Source organism: Canis aureus, chromosome 21 (assembly GCF_053574225.1).
Source record: "Canis aureus isolate CA01 chromosome 21, VMU_Caureus_v.1.0, whole genome shotgun sequence".
Taxonomy (NCBI): domain Eukaryota; kingdom Metazoa; phylum Chordata; class Mammalia; order Carnivora; family Canidae; genus Canis; species Canis aureus.
The window spans coordinates 48,296,391-48,317,717 of NC_135631.1; the positions used below are offsets into that span (position 1 = coordinate 48,296,391).

General features: G+C 51.9%; 1 protein-coding gene across 3 annotated transcripts in view; it reads right to left on the minus strand.

Annotated features, from left to right (window-relative positions):
* Nucleotides 1-915: 915 nt before the first annotated feature.
* Nucleotides 916-21,327, minus strand: part of GLI3 (GLI family zinc finger 3) — a 269,638-nt gene continuing 249,226 nt past the window's right edge. For 2 of the 3 annotated variants that reach the window (XM_077864116.1, XM_077864118.1), the window contains 5 exons: nucleotides 19,022-19,171; nucleotides 17,740-17,904; nucleotides 12,321-12,611; nucleotides 7,553-7,883; nucleotides 916-6,658 (listed from right to left, as the gene is read on the minus strand). In XM_077864116.1, the coding sequence (XP_077720242.1) occupies nucleotides 4,317-6,658; nucleotides 7,553-7,883; nucleotides 12,321-12,611; nucleotides 17,740-17,904; nucleotides 19,022-19,171 (3,279 nt within the window). In that variant the 3' untranslated portion in view covers nucleotides 916-4,316. The remainder of the gene's footprint in view (nucleotides 6,659-7,552; nucleotides 7,884-12,320; nucleotides 12,612-17,739; nucleotides 17,905-19,021; nucleotides 19,172-21,327) is intronic. The other variant, XM_077864117.1, reaches the window with a different exon arrangement.

Sequence of the window (21,327 nt, forward strand, 5' to 3'; positions counted from 1 at the left end):
CCTTTCCATAAGCTCATTTTCCTCGTTGGACTCTGACTTAGCACGTGGAGTACATCTTCCTAAGCTGACAACTTATACCCAAGATAGAGAATAAATTCATTTTTCCCCTTCTTCTTTCTGAATTCATTCGGACGCCTTAGGTGAGGGCTCTAGTTATGAAAGCAAAGGAGCCCATTGGATTTATGAGGGCTAGTCCTCCCTGGTGAGTTAGGAAAGCATGAAGCATCCCTGTGCTGCAGGATTCCTGCAGGGAGGACGCACTCATCACCCACAGGAGGGGAGTCCCCGCCCTCCGAGGGACTTGCTGGTGTACCTGCAAGCCTGTGCTCCAGGGAAGCCTGGGGTGCTAACACCAGGGCCTGAAGCTGGCTGCTACTCAGAAAGAGGAAGAGGATCCTGTGGAGGCTTTGATGGTGCTCTGGAGAAGGTATTGAAAACAATATAGAAGAAAAGACAGATTAGAGACATAACTTACATTTCTGTCTGAAGTGAGTTATTAAAAGCCACTAATTAAAGTAGGTCTCCACCATGTCAAGTTTTCTAACCTGTATTATGTCCTACATCTTTTGGAAAGAGAAGAGGATTTATAGAAGAGAAACAAACCCAGTCGTTGGACATTGAACCACTTTCGTACTCCCTCCCTGGAGTTTGGCAATGTGATAAAATTAAGAAAAACAATGATGGTTACAACTGGTGTGTCTCCCAGGGACATGCCCTGACGTCACCACTAGCGGAGGACACCAGCGTCTTAGATGCTCAGTCGTGGGGATGAGGAATCTGAGTCTCAGGGCGGAAGTGCACTCAGTTTGTAGGGGGGCAGGGGCGGGGTGTCTGAGTCCAAATGCAAGCTCTGGATTTTTCCTGAGGAAGCATGGTTCTGTTCAGCTACGGATCAAATAAACAACCCCATAACCATTTCAGTACAAAGCGTTTTTTTATTGACATTGTAAGAAACATCGTTCTTTTTGTTACAAAAGGACTAGGTGGTTCTGAAAAGCAAAAGTAGAGTCCTCGTGTGGCAGGACTGCGGCCCTGGGCGTGAGGTGGGCAGGGGGGTGTCGCACGGCTGCAGGCTGATCCGAGAAGGCCCAGGGCCGGCCACATCTGAACACTATGCCTACAATACTTAAATGTATTTACATGTGTTTCTTTTAAAAAAGGATTACACATTTTATTTTTTAAAAATCTAAAAAAGGTGAAAAAAATGAACTTGCATTTTATTTTACACGTTGGCAGGATACACAACATTAACTCGTCAGAGAGAACATCCTCCATCAGTTCAAAACAACACGGGAAACCAGGTTACAAGACAGCTCAGACTCTGCTACAATCGTGTGCGCTTGGCCGGCCGGGGAGCATGCCGCCTCGAGCTCTGACCGGGCATCACCGACTGGTCCCTCGCATCAACAAGATTAACATAAAATAAGGCACATACATCGCAAGAATCACAACTCTGTGGCTCAAGAGGACGAGCCAACGTAGGAGGAGCCGGGGCAGTCTCATCAGCTCTTTAGAAAGGAAGACAAAGTGAATGGCTTAACAAATAAAAACATGGTTAACATGGATGTTCAAGAGGAGTACCATGTACGAGCCTGCACTGAAAGGTAGGATGTGACACTAGTGAGTTGCTGCTGTCTCCCTGACACGGGGGAGAGAAGGCTGGCAGCTGTGGGGCAGTCCTGCCAGAGGAGAATGGCACGTGTGCAAGCAGACGGAGGGCTTCTAAGTGGCCCAGCAGACCCTCCTTCCACTAACTGTCGGGACACCGCCTGGCACTCCTGGAAAAGTATACTTCCTTTCTCCCTCTCCCCCTTCTCCATCTTTCTGAGATTTCCATAGAGAGACACAAAGACTGTGCTGAAGTAGGAGTCTCTCTGCAAATCTAAAGGTGAGAGGAAGGAAACGAAGCACGAAACGGTGAAGAAAGGGAGCAACACAAGAGAATCATCTGGAACCACAGGGCAAAGCAGAGGCATGGGATGACAAGAGTCCTCACCCAGCTGCCGGCTGTCCTTCCATGAAGGGCAGACGAGGCAGGAACTCATGGCAACGGAGAAATGCAGGTCACGTCCGGGACTTTTACCCGGGACGGACTCTGAGGGAGGAGGGCCGCTGTCCTCACCCAGGAGGCTGGAGAAGGCCCAGGTCCCAAGCTTTGAAACGGAGGAGGACAGGGTCAGGCCAAACCACAACAGCATGGAAGATGACATCCGGGCGTAGAGATTCTGACGTTTGCAGAAAAAGGAGCTTCAGGGAATGGACCGCTGATTTTGTGACCGGGTCACTACCTGTTTGAGGAACTCACAAAAAGCCTGGCTCTGTTCTGTTGGAAGTAGACTCAACTCCACCCAGCTCCGATCGGGAGCCGTCTCTTGCTTTTGGGCTCTGTTCCCAAGCAGATGCATCCTTGGACGTCAAGGCAGGTGCTGGATGTGGGGGGAGGGGAGGGGTGGAGGCAGCAGCCTCAGCGCCCCTCCAACGATTTCGGGGACACCTGAAAGCAAACCCAACCTTCTTAGCCACAAAGTCCCAAAGGGCAAATTTAAATTTACCTCCATGCTTAGATTCTTGGTCCAAATGAGAGATCATGAGTGTGAGAAAAATGGGCTGGTCCTAACCTTATTTCCTATCATCTAATGCTTTACTTTACTTGACTTCGTCTATTACTAATTTAAATGACAGGAAGAAAGGGAAAAAGCCACACGACTGACTCATCAATCACTTTGGATTAAATCCCACTTCTGGGGTAAATGGGACACAAAAGAGCAGGTAGTCTGAGGTGTTAATATTTTATTTTTAATAGTTTACATATTTTTAAATGTAAAATGCTGGATAATCCATGTACTCTGTACACACATAGTATGTCTTTTATGTGTATCGGCTGCACATGGCAAGTAGCTGCACTTTTTAGTCTTTAAATGTTTTAATCCAAAACAGAAGGATACATGAAGTCCACATTAAGGACCAACTGCATAGAACATTTAACCTCTTAAATGGATGCATCGTTTCATAGACGGGGTGTAAGAGCACGCATCCACACAGCTACTCACCATCCTCCTAGCGCTCTCAAATACTAACAACGGTTAAAGCGATTTATTCCAAACGTCATTGTATGTGAGCTTTTTCTTTTACAACGAAGTTTTATAAATCCCTCAAAATAGGGCACTTAGAATAGAAATGCTCCTTCACTATAGTGGAATTAATATATGTTAATGAAATAGTCGGCTGTGGGGTTGTTTAGATACCTCTATACTTAGAACTATATATAATCAATTCTCAGTTATCTAGGATAATGGGTAAAGAGATGGAACTATAATCAACACATACAGCAAACCCACAAATGTTCCCCAAACTATTTCTACGCAGTAGCTTCACTCTACAATCTACCTAACTTCTTGTCTTGCCGGAACAGATGGAAGTAGCAGACCCACCACCCTGCCCCTCTCTGCCCCCGGAGCACAGAGCGACACTGAACGGTCGTGGAGACACGGGGAGGAGAAGCAAGGTGGATAACTGAGAAATGAACACATAGACGGACCTGCCCCGAGTGCACCGACGGACAGGAGGAATTCTAAACCCCAACCGTGAGCAAACTAGTGTTCATCCGCCAGAGCCCCAAATTCCTGCTTGCGTGCCACCATCGAAAGCATGCCCTAACCTGAACTGGGGTGGGGAGTGCGTCAACAATCGGTTATGTCTGCTACAGCACACCCACGAAGGATTCTTAAACTCACTATCCATATTCTGATTCTTGTGCCCAATGTGGGAATTAAAACAAAAACAAAAACAAACACAAACACCGAAGAAAACAAAGAACAAAAAGAAACACGTAAAGGGAAATTTAAAAAGCTGGAAGCGCAACCCCTTGGTCAAAAGCACACCAACTCCTGTTTCCTTGGAGTAACAGAGAAACATGTCAAATCCTCTCGTTTGACCTCTCTTCGAAAAGAAGAACATGCACATCACACATTTACACTGGTTTACTAAAAAGGGGGTGGGGAGTGGGCTTACAGTTACAAAAAAAAAAAAAAAAAAAGAGGATGGTTCGAGTGTAACAATACTGATTCAAAACTGAAATGGAAGACAGTTTCTCCCTAGAATACTTTAGGGTTGTTCAAAGTCCTTTTCCATAAAAGGAAGATACTTGAAACACATCCCAGTCAGGTGAGATGAGATTGCTAAAATACATACAGAACTAAAAAAAACCAAAAAACAAAAATGAAAAACAAAAAACAAACCGGCAAAAAACTGAGTCCGTTTAATCTTTTTTTAAACCCCTAAAGTTTCACGTTGGTTGGCAGCCTTTCCCCTAACGTCTACTGCATCACTGCAAGGAATTTGCTTTCTTCCGCCAGGGAGGTCAGCAGGGAGCTCATGTCCCCGATGGCCATGTTGGTGGTGCTCACGGACAGCGTGGGCAGCGGGAGGGACGCGCGGGGTGTCGTGAGGCGGGAGGAGCTATGGGAGAGGTTCTGGATGATACTGGGACTCAGGGCTCCTGACATCAGGCTGGCGTGGTCCCCGTCGTCTATGATGGCGTCAAAATCGATCTGCACCCCTTCCAGGTCATGGCTGTCGAGGCTGTCAACCGTGCTCGTCACCTGGTTAGCACCTGGGGAAAGTAATTCAGAGTTCTCGGCGCTGGCCCCCTGTAGCAGGCAGCTGGCTTCTGAAATGGAGAATGAACCAGTTTTCATGTCTTGCTGACTGAAGCCAACGGTTTGGTCATAGAACTGACCAGAGTAACTCTGCGTGTTCGAACAGAGCTGATGGGGCTGCCCCTGCATCTCCACCTTGATGCCGTTCACCCTGCAGGTCGGACTTGGGTCACTGAGCTGTGCCTGCTGCAGAGCGACGCTGCCCCTCGGCACAGCCTGGCGCCTGCCGCCCCCGTAGGCCGCACACGGCTGGTAGCCCCGGGTGGCCGCCAAGCCGGCGGGCTGGCCGCTGACGCACGGCGGCCCTGGCAGGCCGCCCTCGGGCCCCAGATAGACGTTGACGTGTGAGGTAGCGCTAACCTGCCCTAGCATCTGCTGGCCTGCGCGGCCCGCCCCTTGGTGGGGCACGCCGTCGTGGAGCAGCGGATGGGCCAGGTACCCCTGTCCTGCCAGGTCTTGGGTGGCCAGGCCGCTCCCGGCGCCGCCCGCTGACTCGCCGGGCCCCGGCAGCAGGCCAAAGTCGGGCTGGCCCCCGGGCCCCGGCGCCGTGCTGCTCTTGAGCTTTGCCGCCGCAGCGCAGCCGCCGTCGAGGGGGCCGGGGGCGCCCGGCTGCCTGCCCAGGCAGCTCCCGAACTGCGGGGCCTTGCAGGGCTGTTCGTGGAACGCGTCTCCGGGGCTGCCCGCTCCAGCGCCGTGGCCCGCCAAGGGCTCGGGGCCGCCGTAGGCCGGGCCGGGCTCGGCCAGGGGGGCATAGGCGCCGGCGGGGCCGGGCCCGCTCCGCAAGGCGGGCTGCGGGGGGCCGCCCACGTTGCCGTAGAAGCCGAAGGCCCGGGCCTGCTGCGCCGCCGGCCGCTGGCCACACTTGAGCTTGGAGGAGCACAGGTCGGCGCTGCCCGAGCTCACTTCGTTCCACTGAATGGGCAGGTCGGCTTTGCTGGCTTCGGGGCACGGCTGCTCCAGCGGGCGGTACGGCTGGCCGGCGGGGCCCGGGTGGCCCGGGTGGCCTGGGTGGCCCGCGTGACCGTCCGGCAGCCCCGGGCCGTCGAAGTCGCCGGGCCCGTGGGGCGCTTTGCTGTCCTCGGAGACGGCGCTCTGGAAGGGCTGCTCGAACCCGGCCGGGTTCTGGGAATTCAGATACTGCACCACGTCGTCGGGCAGGAAGTCCTCATCGGTGAGGCTCACGTCGGCGTCCATGGTCAGGGCCTCCAGGGTGACGTTCTCGGTGATGCTCGGCGGACAGGGGGACGGCGGGAAGTGGCGGGGCTGGCCGCCGTCGGGCCGCGTGTAATTCTGGAGCACCAGGTGCCGCTTCTCCAGGGTGGGAGGCGGCCCGGGCGGGTTGAAGCTGTGAAGGCTGCCGAAGCGCTGCACGCGGGGCAGGGAGAGGCCGTCGGACGCCGTCCGCACCGGGTCGCTGGCCCTGCGCACGCCGTTGCCCAGCGCGTCCAGGGGCAGCAGGGGGCGGCGGCCGTAGCCGTGGGCTCCGCCGTCGCTGCACCGCCGCGGAGGGGGCACGGGCGGCAGGGCCCCCGCGGGCTCCCGGGCGTCCCCGAGCAGGGCCATCCTGGTCTTGAGGCTCATCCTCTCCATGTTGGGCAGCGGGGTGGGGGGCGGCCCGCCCGTGGCCGCCGCGTACTTGGCCTTCAGGCGGTACTGCTGCGCCGGCGTGAGGCTGAGCAGGCTGGGCAGCCCGTCGCCCTGGCTCGCCTCGCTGGACCTGCGCGACGCGTCGGTGGAGATGGGGTCGTAGGAGTCGGCCACGCTCACGTTCTGGGGCCGGCCCTCGGCCTGGGACGCCTCGCTGGACCGGCGGCTGGAAAAGCAGGGGGAGATGCCCGAGGAGCGGCGGCTGCTCAGGTAGGCGGAGCTGATGGTGCTGGCGCTGCTGTCCCTCCGGTTGAGCATGTTCAGCATGGTGATGTCCACCCCGGAGAGGTCGCTCCTGTTCGGGAGGAGGGTCATGGGCCCGCCCAAACTGCAGCTGGTGCTGGGCTGAGTGCCTGCAGAGAAGGGGGAGACGGGCGATCGTTTGGGGAGGACGCACAAGGGGCCGCGCCGAGGGCCTGTGGGAAGCCAGGGCCGGTCTCCCCTGGGCCACGCGGCGTCTGCCCCAGCCACCCAAGGGCCCCGGGTCATGGTTACAGAGTGGATGCGGCTGCGCGCCTAGAACCTTCAGTTACGAGGCGGTGGGGACATTTGCAGACCCCCTGGCTTAAACGAAACTGTCCGAGCAGCCTGCATCACTAAAGCTCCTTCACGGGCGCAGGGCCAGGGCGTCGGGAGGAGGCCCGGGACAGACACGGCGCTCCTGGACAGGCAAGGACAAGACCAGAGGCATTCCAGGAGTGTCCTGTCTCCCCGAGACCTTCCTCCGACGCCCTGTGAGAGTGGAGCACGCCCGGGTTGGTGGGTGGGGAGCTTCACCGTTCCATGTGCTCCAGGTGGTACTCAGGGTGATCCCAGAAGGAAACCCCACGTGGGGCTGCCAATGCGAGAGGCTGCTTGGCCTTCCTTGAACCGGGAAAACATCACCAAGGTGGCTGCTGACCTCCTGGGTGTAGATGGGAAAGCAAACGGCAGTGCCGACCCCCAATGTCCACGTGGGGAGGGGGACTTCTGCACCACGGCCCCACAGTTACAAGTGCATCCTCGGAACACGAGTTCCGCGTGGCGTTGGCATGCTGCACCCCACCCTCCGTGCCAGGGCTCTCCCCTTACACCTGCTTCTAAACAACGGCCTCCCCACAAAGGCAACGCCGACGTGTACGGTGACAGCATCATTTTAGGACCGGAGGACACAGTGGCCCACAGCAAGCCCAGTCCGTCTCAGCGGCTCGGGGGCACGAGGCAGGGCAGGGAGGCCGGAGCGGGCAGGAGGTGGGCACGGGACTCACCGTTTCCTATGAGAGGAGAGACTGCAGGGGCTTTGGGGGGAAGAACGGGGTTCAGTCGTGGAAGCATTCCATTCACTTGTTTGAGCCTTTCTAGTTTCACATGCTCCATCCATTTGGCCCCTGCCGGGTTCCTCCTGGCTTGCAAGGCGAGGGCGGTGGTTGCGGTGGAAATGGTCGAGTCCATGATTGGGGTTTCGTCGATGGTCCCGAGGTCTCCCACGCCACCTCCGTCGGTCAGAGGAAGCTCGAGCCCACTGTTGGAATAGTTGCTGATGGGGGACTGTTGGCTGCTGCATGAAGACTCACCACCAGGGCTTGGCTGAGATGTCTGCTGGGATCGAGAGCAAACGAAAGAGCTGTCACCGGGAAGGAAGGAGGACAGGGAGCCGACCCAGACCCGCGGGGGGCCCAGGGGGTCGAGTGAGGGGAACTGGGTGCCGGTGAATGGGGGCGGCCTCGCTCGGCCACAGCGACTGATGGGATGTCGGGTGGATGTGCAGCGGAGGCAGATGGAAGTGGGGCGTGCTGAATGGGGTGGGGGTGATGGGCGCGACCTCAGCCTCGGAGTCCTGCCCCAGGTGCCAGCTCTGCCCACCGGCTCCTCGGGCCCAACCCTACTTGCACCACTTGACTTGATCCTTTGGGCAAAACGCTCAGTCACTTGAAACCTCAGTTTCCTTATCTACAAAGTGGGGCCCACTAACTTCTCTTCAGGATTGTGGTGGGACTTAGGGTGAGGCCCAGAGAGCACAGGCAATAGGGAAAGACGTGGGAAACGGGTACTGAGGGGCTCCGAGAGCATTAGCGGTTCCCATCATCCCGCGTGGCTTTGGCCCGTGGGCCCGCTCGGCTTGGCTACAGCGTGCGTGGGGGCATGTGTGGCCGGGCACATGCTCCTGCTCTCCTGCGAGGCCCTCTCTGAGCTGCTCAGGGCTGGCTCCCCAAGCTCTCTGTAACCTCTCCCCCTCCGTCTACACCTGCCTGCTCCGAGGGACCCCGACCAGGCCGTGGGTAAAGGCAGCCGTAAGGGGCAAAGCTTCCATCGCCTGGCTTCTGCTGTACCCAGCGCGGAAGAAAGGCTGCCAGGACAGCCATCCGAGTCCGGGGAGGAGCCTTATCGCTGCCCCTAGAGTGCCCTGGCGTTTCTCTGGGAGAACTAGGCAATGTTTCCCTCCTGCCACAACCGTGTGGCCTACACAAGCCAGTTCTGCAACTAGTCAGGAACTGGACCCAGTGCACCGGTTCTCAGTCAGGGAAAGGACCACCCGCCCCCGGGGCTCCCGGAGATGATGGGGCGCGGAGAGCTGGTTGTCCTCAGGGCTGGGGCGGGGGGCACCATATCAAATGGCCCTCCGTGAGCAGTCTGCACAACTCTATCCAAACTTCCACCCGTGTCCCGGTTGGAGAACAGTATGACCCCTTGGGCGGGGATAAGAAAAGTGACGTTCAGAGAAGCTCAGCGACTGCCCCAAGTCACAAAGTCAACGAAGTCAATGGTACAACCAGCCTAGACTCCCAGCCCAGCGCTCCTTCCACCTCTCCGCAGAGCCTTCTCTAGCGTTCCTCTAAAGACTAGAGCCTGACGGCAGCCCCAGGAGCAAATCCTCCAGGGCGAGAGAGCCACGCAGACTCCGCTACAAGACTCCCAGGTGGGCCGCCCAGGGTTCTACGCGGAGGGCTCCCGGTGGAACCCGTCACGCTCGTTCTGCGACCACAGTACACACACCCAAGCAAATGCACACTTTTCTAAGTGAGTGCCATGTGACACGCTAAGTTTGTCCTGGGCAACCAAGCAGAGCAAAGTAAGAGACACAAATTGGATTGGGGAGCTCGTGAAGTCTTGCTCGGGTTACGCTTCAGCATGACCGTGGCGTGCCAGGCCACGTGCTCCGTCCCCAGCTCCTCAGAGCATGCGGGGCTTTGGAGGTCCTTCACTGTGGGACTGTCAGCAACCGGCGTGTGCGTGTGACTCTGTGTGTGTTTGCACGCACCGCGGACTCACGCTTCCACGGGGCACAGGAGGAGGCGCGAACGCACTCATGACGAGGGCTGCTCAGAGGAGCTCAGACATTTAACTACAGATTAAATTGCTGACGACAAATGTATCCAGATCGGTTGTCCTCAAAGAAGAGAGGTACCCGTCTGGTCCAAGAGTGAATTTACATGCGTCAATTTGATAATTAAATAGGCTTGGGGAACATCTGCTTGGTCGGCCGGCCGTGATTTGTTATGAAAACCTAGACAAATAGAACAATGACTTCCACCATCTAACTGCACATTTCCACATGCTGGATGTTCAAAACACATTGCTTCTATGTTCGAAGCACAGCCGAGTAATGTTCACTACCAAAGATAGTCACAGAAGCACGAAAACTACAGCGAAATCAAATGCATAGAAGTTGAATGTTAAAATGAACACAAAACAAAAAGGGCAGAGAAGCTGAAATTCCCTCACCTTATTACCCACTGTCCTTAGGAAGTGAGAACAAGACATTTAGGAGCATTACACAGAAGAGATGTGGAATTAATAAGGAAAAAAAAAAGAAGAAAGAATTTAATTCATAGCACGATGATCAAAGACACGTTTTAAAAGAAAGAATATTAGAAATGTAAAATCTCATACGCATTAGTCAAGGTCCATGAGGCCATCTGCTTATATTTACGTGGATTCGTGGACATATACAACAAAATAGCCCCCGTAGGGAATTTGATTAATTGATTAGCCTTACCTGTGAAACATGGAGCCTCATCTCAATCTCCATGATCCCTTCCAGCCCACGTTTCTATGATTTCATTACTTTATAATATAGTTCACATCTTGGGGCATCTCAGATGTCACTGAGCCAAATAACCATACGCCCTTATTTCTACCAATTTTCCTTTTAAATAATGGGTGTTTGGAAAGGAGATGACAAGTTTTCTTGAGCTAGGGATGTACATTAAAGGTACAAGAGACTTTGGGTCCTTGGGATGTCCCAAGGACATAAATCATTGTCTTTTGATGACATAATCTAGGAGACCACAAATTCATTTTCCTTGCTTCATTAAACACTTGAGGATAAATTGTTGAATGTCCTGCACGTGGTACAGTTGGACTTTGGGGAGCTTGATATGTGGTCCCCCCACCCCGTCCGAAAAGTATGTGCTGTAGCACTTACGAGCTGATTAACGCTGGAAGTATGGTGATGAGTCATAACACATGCATCAACTTTTACTAAGGTGCTTTTTATTTTTATTGTATTTTGACTAAGGTGCTTTTGAAAAGCAAAATACAGCTACGCACTGGGACGTAACGATGAATCTGGGTAGCTTACTTGTATTACTGGGGGCTAGACTTAATGTCACTTTCTCAAACTCTTAAACTCAGCAAGTCATTAAAATTCACCCAATCATTGGATTCCACTCGGTCAGCCCTGGGATTGTATGTGTGCATCACTTCCTAGCCACACGTACTGCCGCGTGGCGACATCACTCAGGAGCCCACAGGACGTCAGTCCAACTGCTGGACTTTTCTACTTTTAAGAAGAAGCTTCCTGAAACGGAGTACAGATCCGTCTGCCTGACCACGTCCATGCATCTGGAAATCCAAGCACACGGCTTCTCTCTGGTACACTTCCCTCCACTTGCAGAGTGGAAGACCAGAACCCGGCACATCCGCGGAGCTGACTCCGTGACGCACGTTGTCTAAGACAGAAGTGCTGGATCTCTTCTGACAGCTACTCTTTTCATTTTTCTTGTTGTCTTTCTTAAAGTTTTGGATGTTTTTAGTCTGGCACGTACATAACAAAGTCACCAGGGGAAGTGAGAAAGAAGCTGCCACAGGAGCATGATCCATATTATCAGTCTGGTGACTACCGAGAAATCACCAAACCAGGATGATTTCTCCTGATGACATCTTTCAAACTCCTCCCTTGTTCTTCACCTCCTTGCTTCTGGTTCCACTGCAGAAATGGTCTCTAGTCTAGGCAGCCAATCCTCGGCCTGGCACCAGAGTGGGCTTTTCTCAAAATCAGCCATGCCATGTCATTTGCCATCACCAGTTAAATATAACCTTTTTTTTTTTTTTTTTTTAAATCCTGACTCCTTTTTACTCCGACTCCTGCACAACCTGCTGGGATGTAGGGCTGTATCCGGCTGCAATGCTGCAATGCCAGGACATGCTGCAGCTCGGGCTCTGGCTGCAATGCACCTTCCCGTCTCTGAGGGTTAAACTTGAGGGCTACCACCCCTGCCTCACCCTGTCACATCCTCAAGTATGCTGGGGGTTTGCTCCCCCTCTTGAATGCTCTCACGCAGACTTGTGTTAAAGACCCATCACGCTGAGTTCCAAGTGTCTGCTTTTTGGCTGTCTGCCTATCCCATCGGACTATAAACGCCTAAAGAACAGGGACCATGGCTTATTTATCTCAGGGTGACCAGGGCAAAGCACAAAACAAAAGACACGTCTGCAGAAAAAAGGGATGGCTGATTTTTATCACAGGGCTCCTGAAAATGTAGACAGTCATGCCTTTCTAACCTGCCACGAAGGGTATGGCTCTCGGTTGATTTTGCAAACCAGTTAGCAAACCTGGATGCTCTGTTCAGGGTTACTCTATGCCAACCAACCTTTAAGTAAGAAATCCAGGTCTCTGAGCTCTTGACCTCTTCAATAAGAGAGCCCAGTGCAGTGAGGACCTTGGTGGTCACATCCCTCCTTCGTCCCTAGCTGACTTTTAAAAAATTCCCTAGGATGGCCTGGGGATCAGCAGAAGGAAAGTGAATGACATACCATGGGCTTCTCGGCCTTGACAGCTTTCACTTGGAGGCATTCTTCCCGCTTTGAGGTAGTGTTGCTGAGGTCCTTCTGCTCCCCAAGGGCTCCCTGAGTCTGCCGGCCAGGCGACCTGGACTGTGAATGGCTGCCCGAATCTCGGGGTGGGGGGGGCCGAGGATGTATGTCCCCACGCTGCTTCTTGGTGACATGAGCCTCTGGGCCATGCACGGTCTTCACATGTTTCCGGAGGGAACTTGGGTCTGTGTAGCGCTTGGTGCAGCCTGGGATTTTGCACACATAGGGTTTCTGCCAAAAACCACAAGAATGAAATAAAGAGACTGTTACCGAAGTGGTTGGTGATGCCCCAGCCCATCGCTCTTGTGGATGCACATCGTATCTTTAATTCTTTCAAAGCCCTTCCACAAGGCGTTCAGATACCTCTAAGTCCCAAGGGTTTAATAAAGGCCATTTGAACACCATTCAGGGGCCAGTGAATCTAGCTTTAATAGACTATTACGTTATATTTTTTAAAGATTTTATTTACTTACTTGACAGAGAGGGAGCACACGCAGGGGAAACAAGAGAGGAGGAAGCAGGGAGCTGAGCAGGGAGCCCGAAGTGGGCTTTTCTGGATCCCAGGATCATGACCTGAGCTGAAGGCAGATACTTAGCAGACTGAACCACTCATGCACCCCTTATTTTAGAGAGTGCTCAAAGAGAGTTACAAATGCCCAAACTGCCTGCGTGTTCTCAGAAACATTTATCCTAGGAGTAGGAAGAAGGATCCTGCTGTTGTGGTAGCTACTCAAATAGGTATTGGAAGATGTGGGTGAAGACAATGGTGATGGTGATGGTGACAAGGCTTCGCCACCCATCACCGATCAGAAGAATGCTATATGCCTTTGGGAGAGTTTGTGTGAAGAAATTTCTTAGGGATGTTCTGGTTCTCAGATTAAAACTCACTACGCCTTTTTTTGAAAATGTGCTCTCTGCATGCATGTAAGTGTAGTAAAAAAAAAAAAAAATTGCCTATAGCTTCTTCCATGCGAGATTATCACTAAACTATGTCCATTTGGGCAGCATTACAGCTGTGTGGGATGTCTGGGGCTCAGAATATCCAGAACCTTTCTGATTCTCAAAGTTGTAAAGCCATTAGACCATCTATAAATGCTCATTCATAAGTTGAGAAGCGCTGATGGATGGTGTCCTGGAAACGAAGATTCCTGTCTGGCTCTGCTCCGGAGTACTCAGGCCTGTAAATTATTCCATGTTTTTCTATGTGGACCACTGATCAAACCTAGAAATGCAGTCATTAAAAACTACATGGATGCTTATAGCTGAATTATTTACTCATATCACAGAAGCCATGGCATTTACTCATGACCAACATCAAAATTGTGATTTTGTTTACCTGGCTTGAAATATAATATATTCATGAATCCTTACAAGAATATATATATCTGTGTATACCAGAAGATGAGCTATTAGGTAAGCGATAGTCCTAAAAAGCATCATTAGTATAATGTACCCATTATATTAAAAAAGATGCCCTGCCTTATAGAATGTATGTGTCTAAAAGAAGCTTTTTCACTAAAAGCCCAAGAACAGACTGAGTGCCACAGAAAATGATGAAATGTCCTAATGTAGTGAAGACTCCGAAAATTATCCCGAGAGACTTCACCTCCAAATTTGAGATTCTTTTGGGTAGAATTGATTCCCATTAACCATGAATTACTTCTATTCAGTGGCTGGTGCGATTTGCAGCACATATATAATGAAACAAGCACATCAACTTCTATGCATTAGGGACAGAAGAGTGGCTCCAGCGATCACTGCTATTACCTCACGGCGTTCTGACATCGGCCCTTCGCCTGCACTGGCAGGACAGGAAGCTCCATCAGCGGCCAAGCCGGGATGGATGGTGCAGGTGTCAGGGAGGGGGATGGGGAGAGAGCACGAAGCCAGGCCAACGTTACATGTCTGAGGACCTACTCTTCCCAGAAGCATATGCATGCGCGTGGAGTGGGTTAGCTTGGAAAGGAGGACGCGGTTGGAGGTGGCAAGTCTACAGGTGTGCCTCAGCTCCTGTATTTCCAGGAGCAGCAAAACACACAAGTGCATGTGTAGCCATGTGCCCTGGTGTGTGCACCTGTACCTTCTCCGCTTACAACAATCCATAAGAACCCAGGATTCGGAAACCTATGCATTACAACAAAACACATCTAATTACGTAGCTTGGCTCCCAAACTCTGTTGTGATCAATGACTGAAGTGAAATATAACTGTAGGCGGGGAGAAATGTTGTCTTAATGGGTTACCTGGGTCTCCTGTCCTAGATGGTCAACGTCCGCCATGCTTCTTTCTTTTCTTGACTCACTGTACTGAAAGGTACTTTGTGAAAGCAATCGCTACCTTTTTTTACTTGACTTTGTAGCATTTATCCAACTAAATTTCTCAATAAATGTTTGATGGTCCTCACTGTGTGCAAGACTCTGAGAACATAAACTTATTTATGGTAGGATGTGATGTCCAGGGATGTAAAATATGCAGGAAAAATAAGACAGCATGTAATTATCACCAATACCAAGTATGAATGCCACAGAAGGATGTGGGTGGAGGGCAATCATTTTTTAGTTGGGATGATTATGGGAGGCATCGGTTACTGAGTTTCTATATCTTGGTATAAGAGGCCTGGCTCGTGGGGTCACGGTTAAAGGCTAAATAAGAGAAGGTATGGAATGTGCACCACGAAGTGTGGCACAGAGTAATTACTCAGTGAGCAGAACTTTATTAGGAGGAGGCACTGTAGCTGGGTTCTGAAAGAACAGGATTCTGAGGGATAAAAACTGAAGGTTAGAGGAGGCCAAAGGAAAAGCCAAGGTCCAGAGGCAGGACCGCTTCGTGCATGTGGGCATGGCTGCCCAGTGCCATGCATAATCACCAAGTAAGAGGTCACACCTGGAAGGGCAGGCATGGGCCGGCTGACAGCAGGGATGAGTCTGGAAAGTCTAAACTTTCCTTCCCTCTAGGAAAAAGGGAGCCACTGGAAGGTTCTGGAGGGGGAGATACAACCGAGACAGAGCCCAAGGATACCTGCCTAGTGTGGCTTTGGGAAGACATGAGCTGCATGGACTAGAGTCGGGATGCTTGGCAGAGGCCACTGCTATGGCCCCAAATGGGTGAGGCGGCCTGAAGGTGCAGGAGGACTGCCAGACTGGCTACCTGAACGGGAACGACGCCCCTCCTGCTCCAGTCCCTGGTATCCTGTTCCGCACCCACAACAGCAAAGCGTGTGCCACCTAACCAGCTCTCAGTATTTGTTTAGGGAATGAACGAAAGTACAAAGAAGAGAGCAAACTAACAAAAGAAGATATCTAGATGTCTCTGGGATCGGTTCCTGGCACAAATCTAGATTCTTGATTTTGGTGGATGTGAAATTGTCCATCATTCGTACAGAAGGCCAAAGCCTTGCGTGGTCAAGGTTAATTTATTTTAGATACACTGCTCAACCCGGGCGAAGGATCTGATTGAACAGGGCATCGTTCAATCTCATAATGGATAAACTCTCACATTGTAACTTTCTACCTCACAGAAGTGGACAAGCTCACCTCGAATGCATTTAAGCAAAGCAAACAGCTGTGCACATACTTTAAGTCCATAAAAAAGATGAAAGGCTGAGGAAGTGTGTTTGTATATGTGCACTGCTAATCCTAACACACTCGCCACCCGAATTTCTCCGCAATCACAGGAGGAAAACCGGGCCTACAAATCTACGGGAGTGCCTGCCTTCTAAATTTCTAGTCCTAATTGTACTGAAATATATGGAGTTAAATACATTAATTTAATTCTTACTTAATCGAATCCCCTAAAACATTTTAAACTGAGATACAACTCACATGCCATAAAAATAACCCTTTTAAATTGCACAGTTCAGTGGCATGTAGTTCATCCACAATCTTGTGCAGCTGTCACCACCATCAATCAAACTCCAGAATATTTCCAACGTCCCCCAAAGAAATCCTGTACCGATTTGCAGTCACCCCTATTCCCCTCCCTCAGCCTCCAGCAATCACTAATCTCCTTTCTATCGTTATGGGTTTTGCCTTGACTCCCTAAAACTTTGCACAGAACAAGTGTAACAGATAACAGAGGACCCTGCAACCACTGCACGTAGCAAAGGCATCTTTGACATTAAAAAAAATGGAGATGTGGCACCTCCCCTAAAGCATCCTCAAACGGTTGATTAATAATAAGAGATCCCAAATGACGTAAGTCTCCTTTTCCTGCCATGACCCTGGCGTACCAGTCGGTGCGTGTGAACCTGCGCATGTCAGCTGAAGTGTGAGTGTATTTTTAAGAAAGTGTGGTTCATCCCATTAGAGATGTTTTCGCTCGGCCTCTTAAGCTGAAGGGACACCTGGTGAGGACGCTGAAACCAACGGTTCCTGAGCTGCTGCGCCACGTCAAAGGCTCCTTGTCTCACACATGTCAAGCAAACAGACGAGCTACTTAGTGGGGGCACAACTATGTCTCACGTTAACCAATTCTGGCTAAATACCCCGTCACCACGCAAAGTGCGGGGATCTTTTTTTGTTCACCTCTGGATTCGTTCGAGGCAAGGCTTCACTGTTCTCAGTGACAGCGCTTGAGCTAGGCCTTCCGAGAGGAGTCTGCAGGCAGGCGTGCATGAAAACACGGGCAAAAATAATTTGTCATTGAGATCATTGTCATCTCCATGCCTCTCTGAAATTCTGGGGGGATAACTGTCTACAAGTAACAGCAACCCAGCAGGAACCACCCAAGAACCCTGACGCCTTACTGAGTGCGCCATCCTAAAATGACTGACTAGAAACCATTCTGGATTTCCGAGGATGGCTCCCAAGATCCTTCGGAATTCAGAATGTCTGGAAATCCTGTTTAGCCCAGGCTGGTTGCCCCATAAAAGCCTTTTTGGATAAATGCATTTGAAGACAGCACCTGGAGAAGGCAGGCAGAAGTGGCCGTCTTAGCAGTAAGCTGTCAGCTGTCAGCACGAAACTTCTGATCTACCCTCGGTGCTTGCGGGGTCGGGGTCGGGCATCCCCTGCGTGGATTCCCGCCATTCCAGGCAGAGCCAGGGGGTGAAATGCAGAAGCTCAACGCTCCCACCGCTCGGCCAGTAGGTGGCAGCTCTGATCAACGTGAGACTTGTTCACCAGGGGTGTGAAGCTCCCCCGGGTCTGCATTGCTCACCAGACCAGGCCCACGTTCAGGCGGCCCCACCTCTGAGGCTCCGGCCTTCACCTGCAGCCCCAGAGCCCCGCTCACGCTGGGAATGGCCAAGAGGAAATGAAACGGGATGGGCCTGGGCCTTGCTTCCTCATGCGGGGCCGCCAGGGCTCTTTGTTTCTGCCCTGAGCTCCGGCCCGGTCTCTAGTCTCGTGGACGAGCCTCACCTCATTGGAATGCGTCCTGTTTTGGTGCTTGGCGCGATCAGAGGCATTTGAGAAAGCCTTGTTGCAACCTTCGTGCTCACAGACGTACGGTTTCTCTCCAGTGTGAGATCTCAAGTGCGTTTTCAAGTTTTCTAGTCTCGAGTAGGCCTTTGTACAACCTTCAAACTGAGGAAAACAGGAGAATCTGCATTATTCCACACAATCCCGGCTCATGCCTAGCGCTCCCTCAACGTTGATGAAAGACTGACATTTCGAGGGTCAGCAGCTTTTCAAAACCGAGGAACAAAAGTCCACTAAACTCTGCATTTATCGCGATTCAGATGGGGCTCGGTGCAGTTCAAGAGACAGCGTTTTCAGGGCTAGGAAAAAGTCCTGGAGGCCTTTTTCTTTTTCTTTTTTTTTTTTTAATAGACCACTCAATGTGGACAATGGGTTTCATTATCTGCTCATTGATCTCCTCAAATTCCCACTGATTTTAGATTCAGCACAAAGTTCACTAATATGGGTTTGTGGCCATACAAAGGCATGGAATTTGATCGCGTTTGTAAAGGGTCTTTAAGATGTAAAGTACAGGGCTGAGCAGTGGCCACTGCGCCCACCAGGCTTAGTCCTGGGGTCTCTATTGGGCATGGGGACCTAGGGGGAAGGCAAAGAAAAGCCCTGAAGTCATGCGGGTTCTATTTTTCAATAGACTTAAGTGTTTCAAGTCAAAACTGGCACCCATCTCGCCCTGTGAGCCCTGGGGCGTGATGGGCACTTGTGCTGGGGCAGGTAGCCATGCGCTCCTTCCCAGGGCCCGTCGGTGTGCCCCGGCCGCCCCCTGCCCACCCGCCCGCTGGCCACTCCGCTATCCAATGTGGGAGCTACTTGCCACCAGAGGCTATTGATGATTACATTTAAAAAAAAGAAATTAAATGGAAAAAATCAGTGCCTTGGCTGCTTTGGCCAGGACCTGAAAGCCCCCAAGGGGGACAAGGGGCTCACGTCTCCCCTGCTGGACGGTGCAGGTCCAGCACTTCTTCTGTCCCCCCCCCAAGTGTGGCTGTCAGTGGTCCCTTCTGCACCAGGATTTCCCCCCATTCCAGAAATCCCCCTTCTCAGAACCCCCCGCATTCATCACAGACCACCCCCTGCCCGCCCCCCGCCTGCCCACCTTCCTGGCCGGGCCCCCCTCGGCTGGGTCCATCAGCACAGTGTGCAGAAGCCGGGGGAACTCGAACCCCAACCGGACAGGTGCTGGCTCCCGGGAGCCCCGGGCCCACAGCCTGCGCCACACACTCACAGTGCATTTGTGAGGTTTCTCCCCGGTGTGTCTCCTCATGTGCACCACCAGCATGTACTGGGCTTTGAAGGGCTTCTGCTCCCTCGAGCAATCCATCCACCGGCACACGAACTCCTTCTTCTCGCCGTGAATATGGTCGTTATTTATATGCTGGGGTTTGGAAGAAGAAAAGGAAAGCACATGGAGATGTAGGGCTCCTTTCTGAAGGCTGCAGAAGAAGGGAGGCCAGAAAGTACCCCCGCCCCAAGCCCTAAGGAACATTTGATAACTTCACCTACAGATTATTATATTTTTTAGTTTGTATTTTTTTAATAGAATTTATTTATTTATTCATGAGAGACACAGGGAGAGGCAGAGACACAGGCAGAGGGAGAAGCAGGCTCCCCATGGAGAGCCGGATGCGAGACTCGATCCCAGGACCCCCGGATCTTGCCACTGAGCTGAAGGCAGGTGCCCCAGTTTGCATGTTTCTTAAGTAAATTTGTTCTGAGTAACCCTGCAAGGATACTTCCTAAACAGCAGGAGTGGCACTATTTGGAGGAAGCCTGGGGTCCCAGAAAAGGTAGCTCTGAAGAGGGGAGCTGTGGACCCGGGAGCCCATGCGCCCTCGCTGGGCCTCCACCTTTTCCACCTGCCACGCGGCGGGGGAGGGGGGGGGGTGTCAAGGTCAACAGGGGCACTTCCTGCTCTCAGTCACTCTAGGCCTCAGGTTAGCACTGCGGCTGAAGTGAACACGCATGCACACACGCATACACATATGCATACACACACACGTGTGCGTGCACACGTGTCATTCTGTGACAGGGAGTAACAAAAACCAAAGTGCTTTCTCTAACCACACTTTAGTTCCAGTTAGTGGGACTTTTTTCTTGGATAATAATCAGGGACGAACGAACCCAACTGACGAGAACCAGGAGACCCACAGAACACTAGTCTCAGGATCTTATCAGAATCTTAGCCTTCTCCATGCACACAACACAGGGAGGGCTTACGTAGGCTCTAAGGTTTTTTTCCAGCCTCGAGAACTCTCTTAACTTCGTTTTTAAAATGAAGATGAAAAAAAATAAAATAAAATGAAGATGAATTTCCCTGAGTGCCTCATTAATTCAAAGTTTTAGGACCATTCTTTTTTTTAATTTTTTTAAAGATTTTATTTATTTATTCATGAGAGAGAGAGAGAGAGAGAGAGGCAGAGACACAGGCAGAGGGAGAAGCAGGCTCCACGCAGGGAGCCTGATGCGGGACTCAATCCCGGGACTCCAGGACCACGGCCTGGGATGAAGGCAGGCGCTAAACTGCTGAGCCATCCAGGGGTCCCCCTAGAACCATTCTTTATTTGGTTCCTTGGGAGTCACACCTCAGGTGTCAGATGGGAAGACACTAGAAACCTACAGAAGCGCCCCAGGAAGAGAAGGTTCTCGACTTGGGTCAAATTGAAGTCAATTTAAATAGGATGATGATGCGATTTAAATGTCCACTCAGGGATCCCTGGGTGGCGCAGCGGTTTGGCGCCTGCCTTGGCCCAGGGCGCGATCCTGGAGACCCGGGATCGAATCCCACGTCGGGCTCCCCGTGCATGGAGCCTGCTTCTCTCTCTGCCTGTGTCTCTGCCTCTCTCTCTCTCTCTCTGTGACTATCATAAATAAATAAATAAATAAATAAATAAATAAATAAATAAATAAATATCCACTCAGTGTCCTGGGTTGATCCTGCTGGTTTTACTTTCGGGCTACCCCACATTCTATTTGCCTTCATTTAAGGCTCCTGCGAGCACTTTCTCGAACGTCCATAGAAAGACACCACAAGTGAATCCGTGCACCAGGGGAAAGCCCCCCTTGGATTCCATGCCCTGCATGGTAGTGACAGGACGTCTAATTACTATCTTGCTTAGGCTGTGGCTCCCCGGTGCAAGGTCTCTAGGGGCCTGGGGGTGACGCTGCATCCTGAGTCTGCCCTTCCCGGTTCCTCCAGGAGGGGGCCTACTGCTGCAGGGAAAAATGATGTTTCTTCTGCTTTCTGGACTTGAAAACCAACTGGGAGAGGGCAGAGGAAGGCAGCTACATGAACCCTCTGTTCCTTCAACAGCCCCTGGAGAGCCGGAGCACAGAGGAGGGTGGGGAACTGAGCAGAGCCCAGCGGGAGACAACCCGGGTCCTCGGAAGCTCCACCTGCTTCCACAAGGAAACCACACGGCATAGCCCAGGCTCCCAACGGTACAGCAGCACAGGACACACAGATGAGGGTTTCCTATAAAAAGCCAACTGTTCTGAGTACTCGCAGCTCTTAAAAGTTAAGCAGCGCACCTA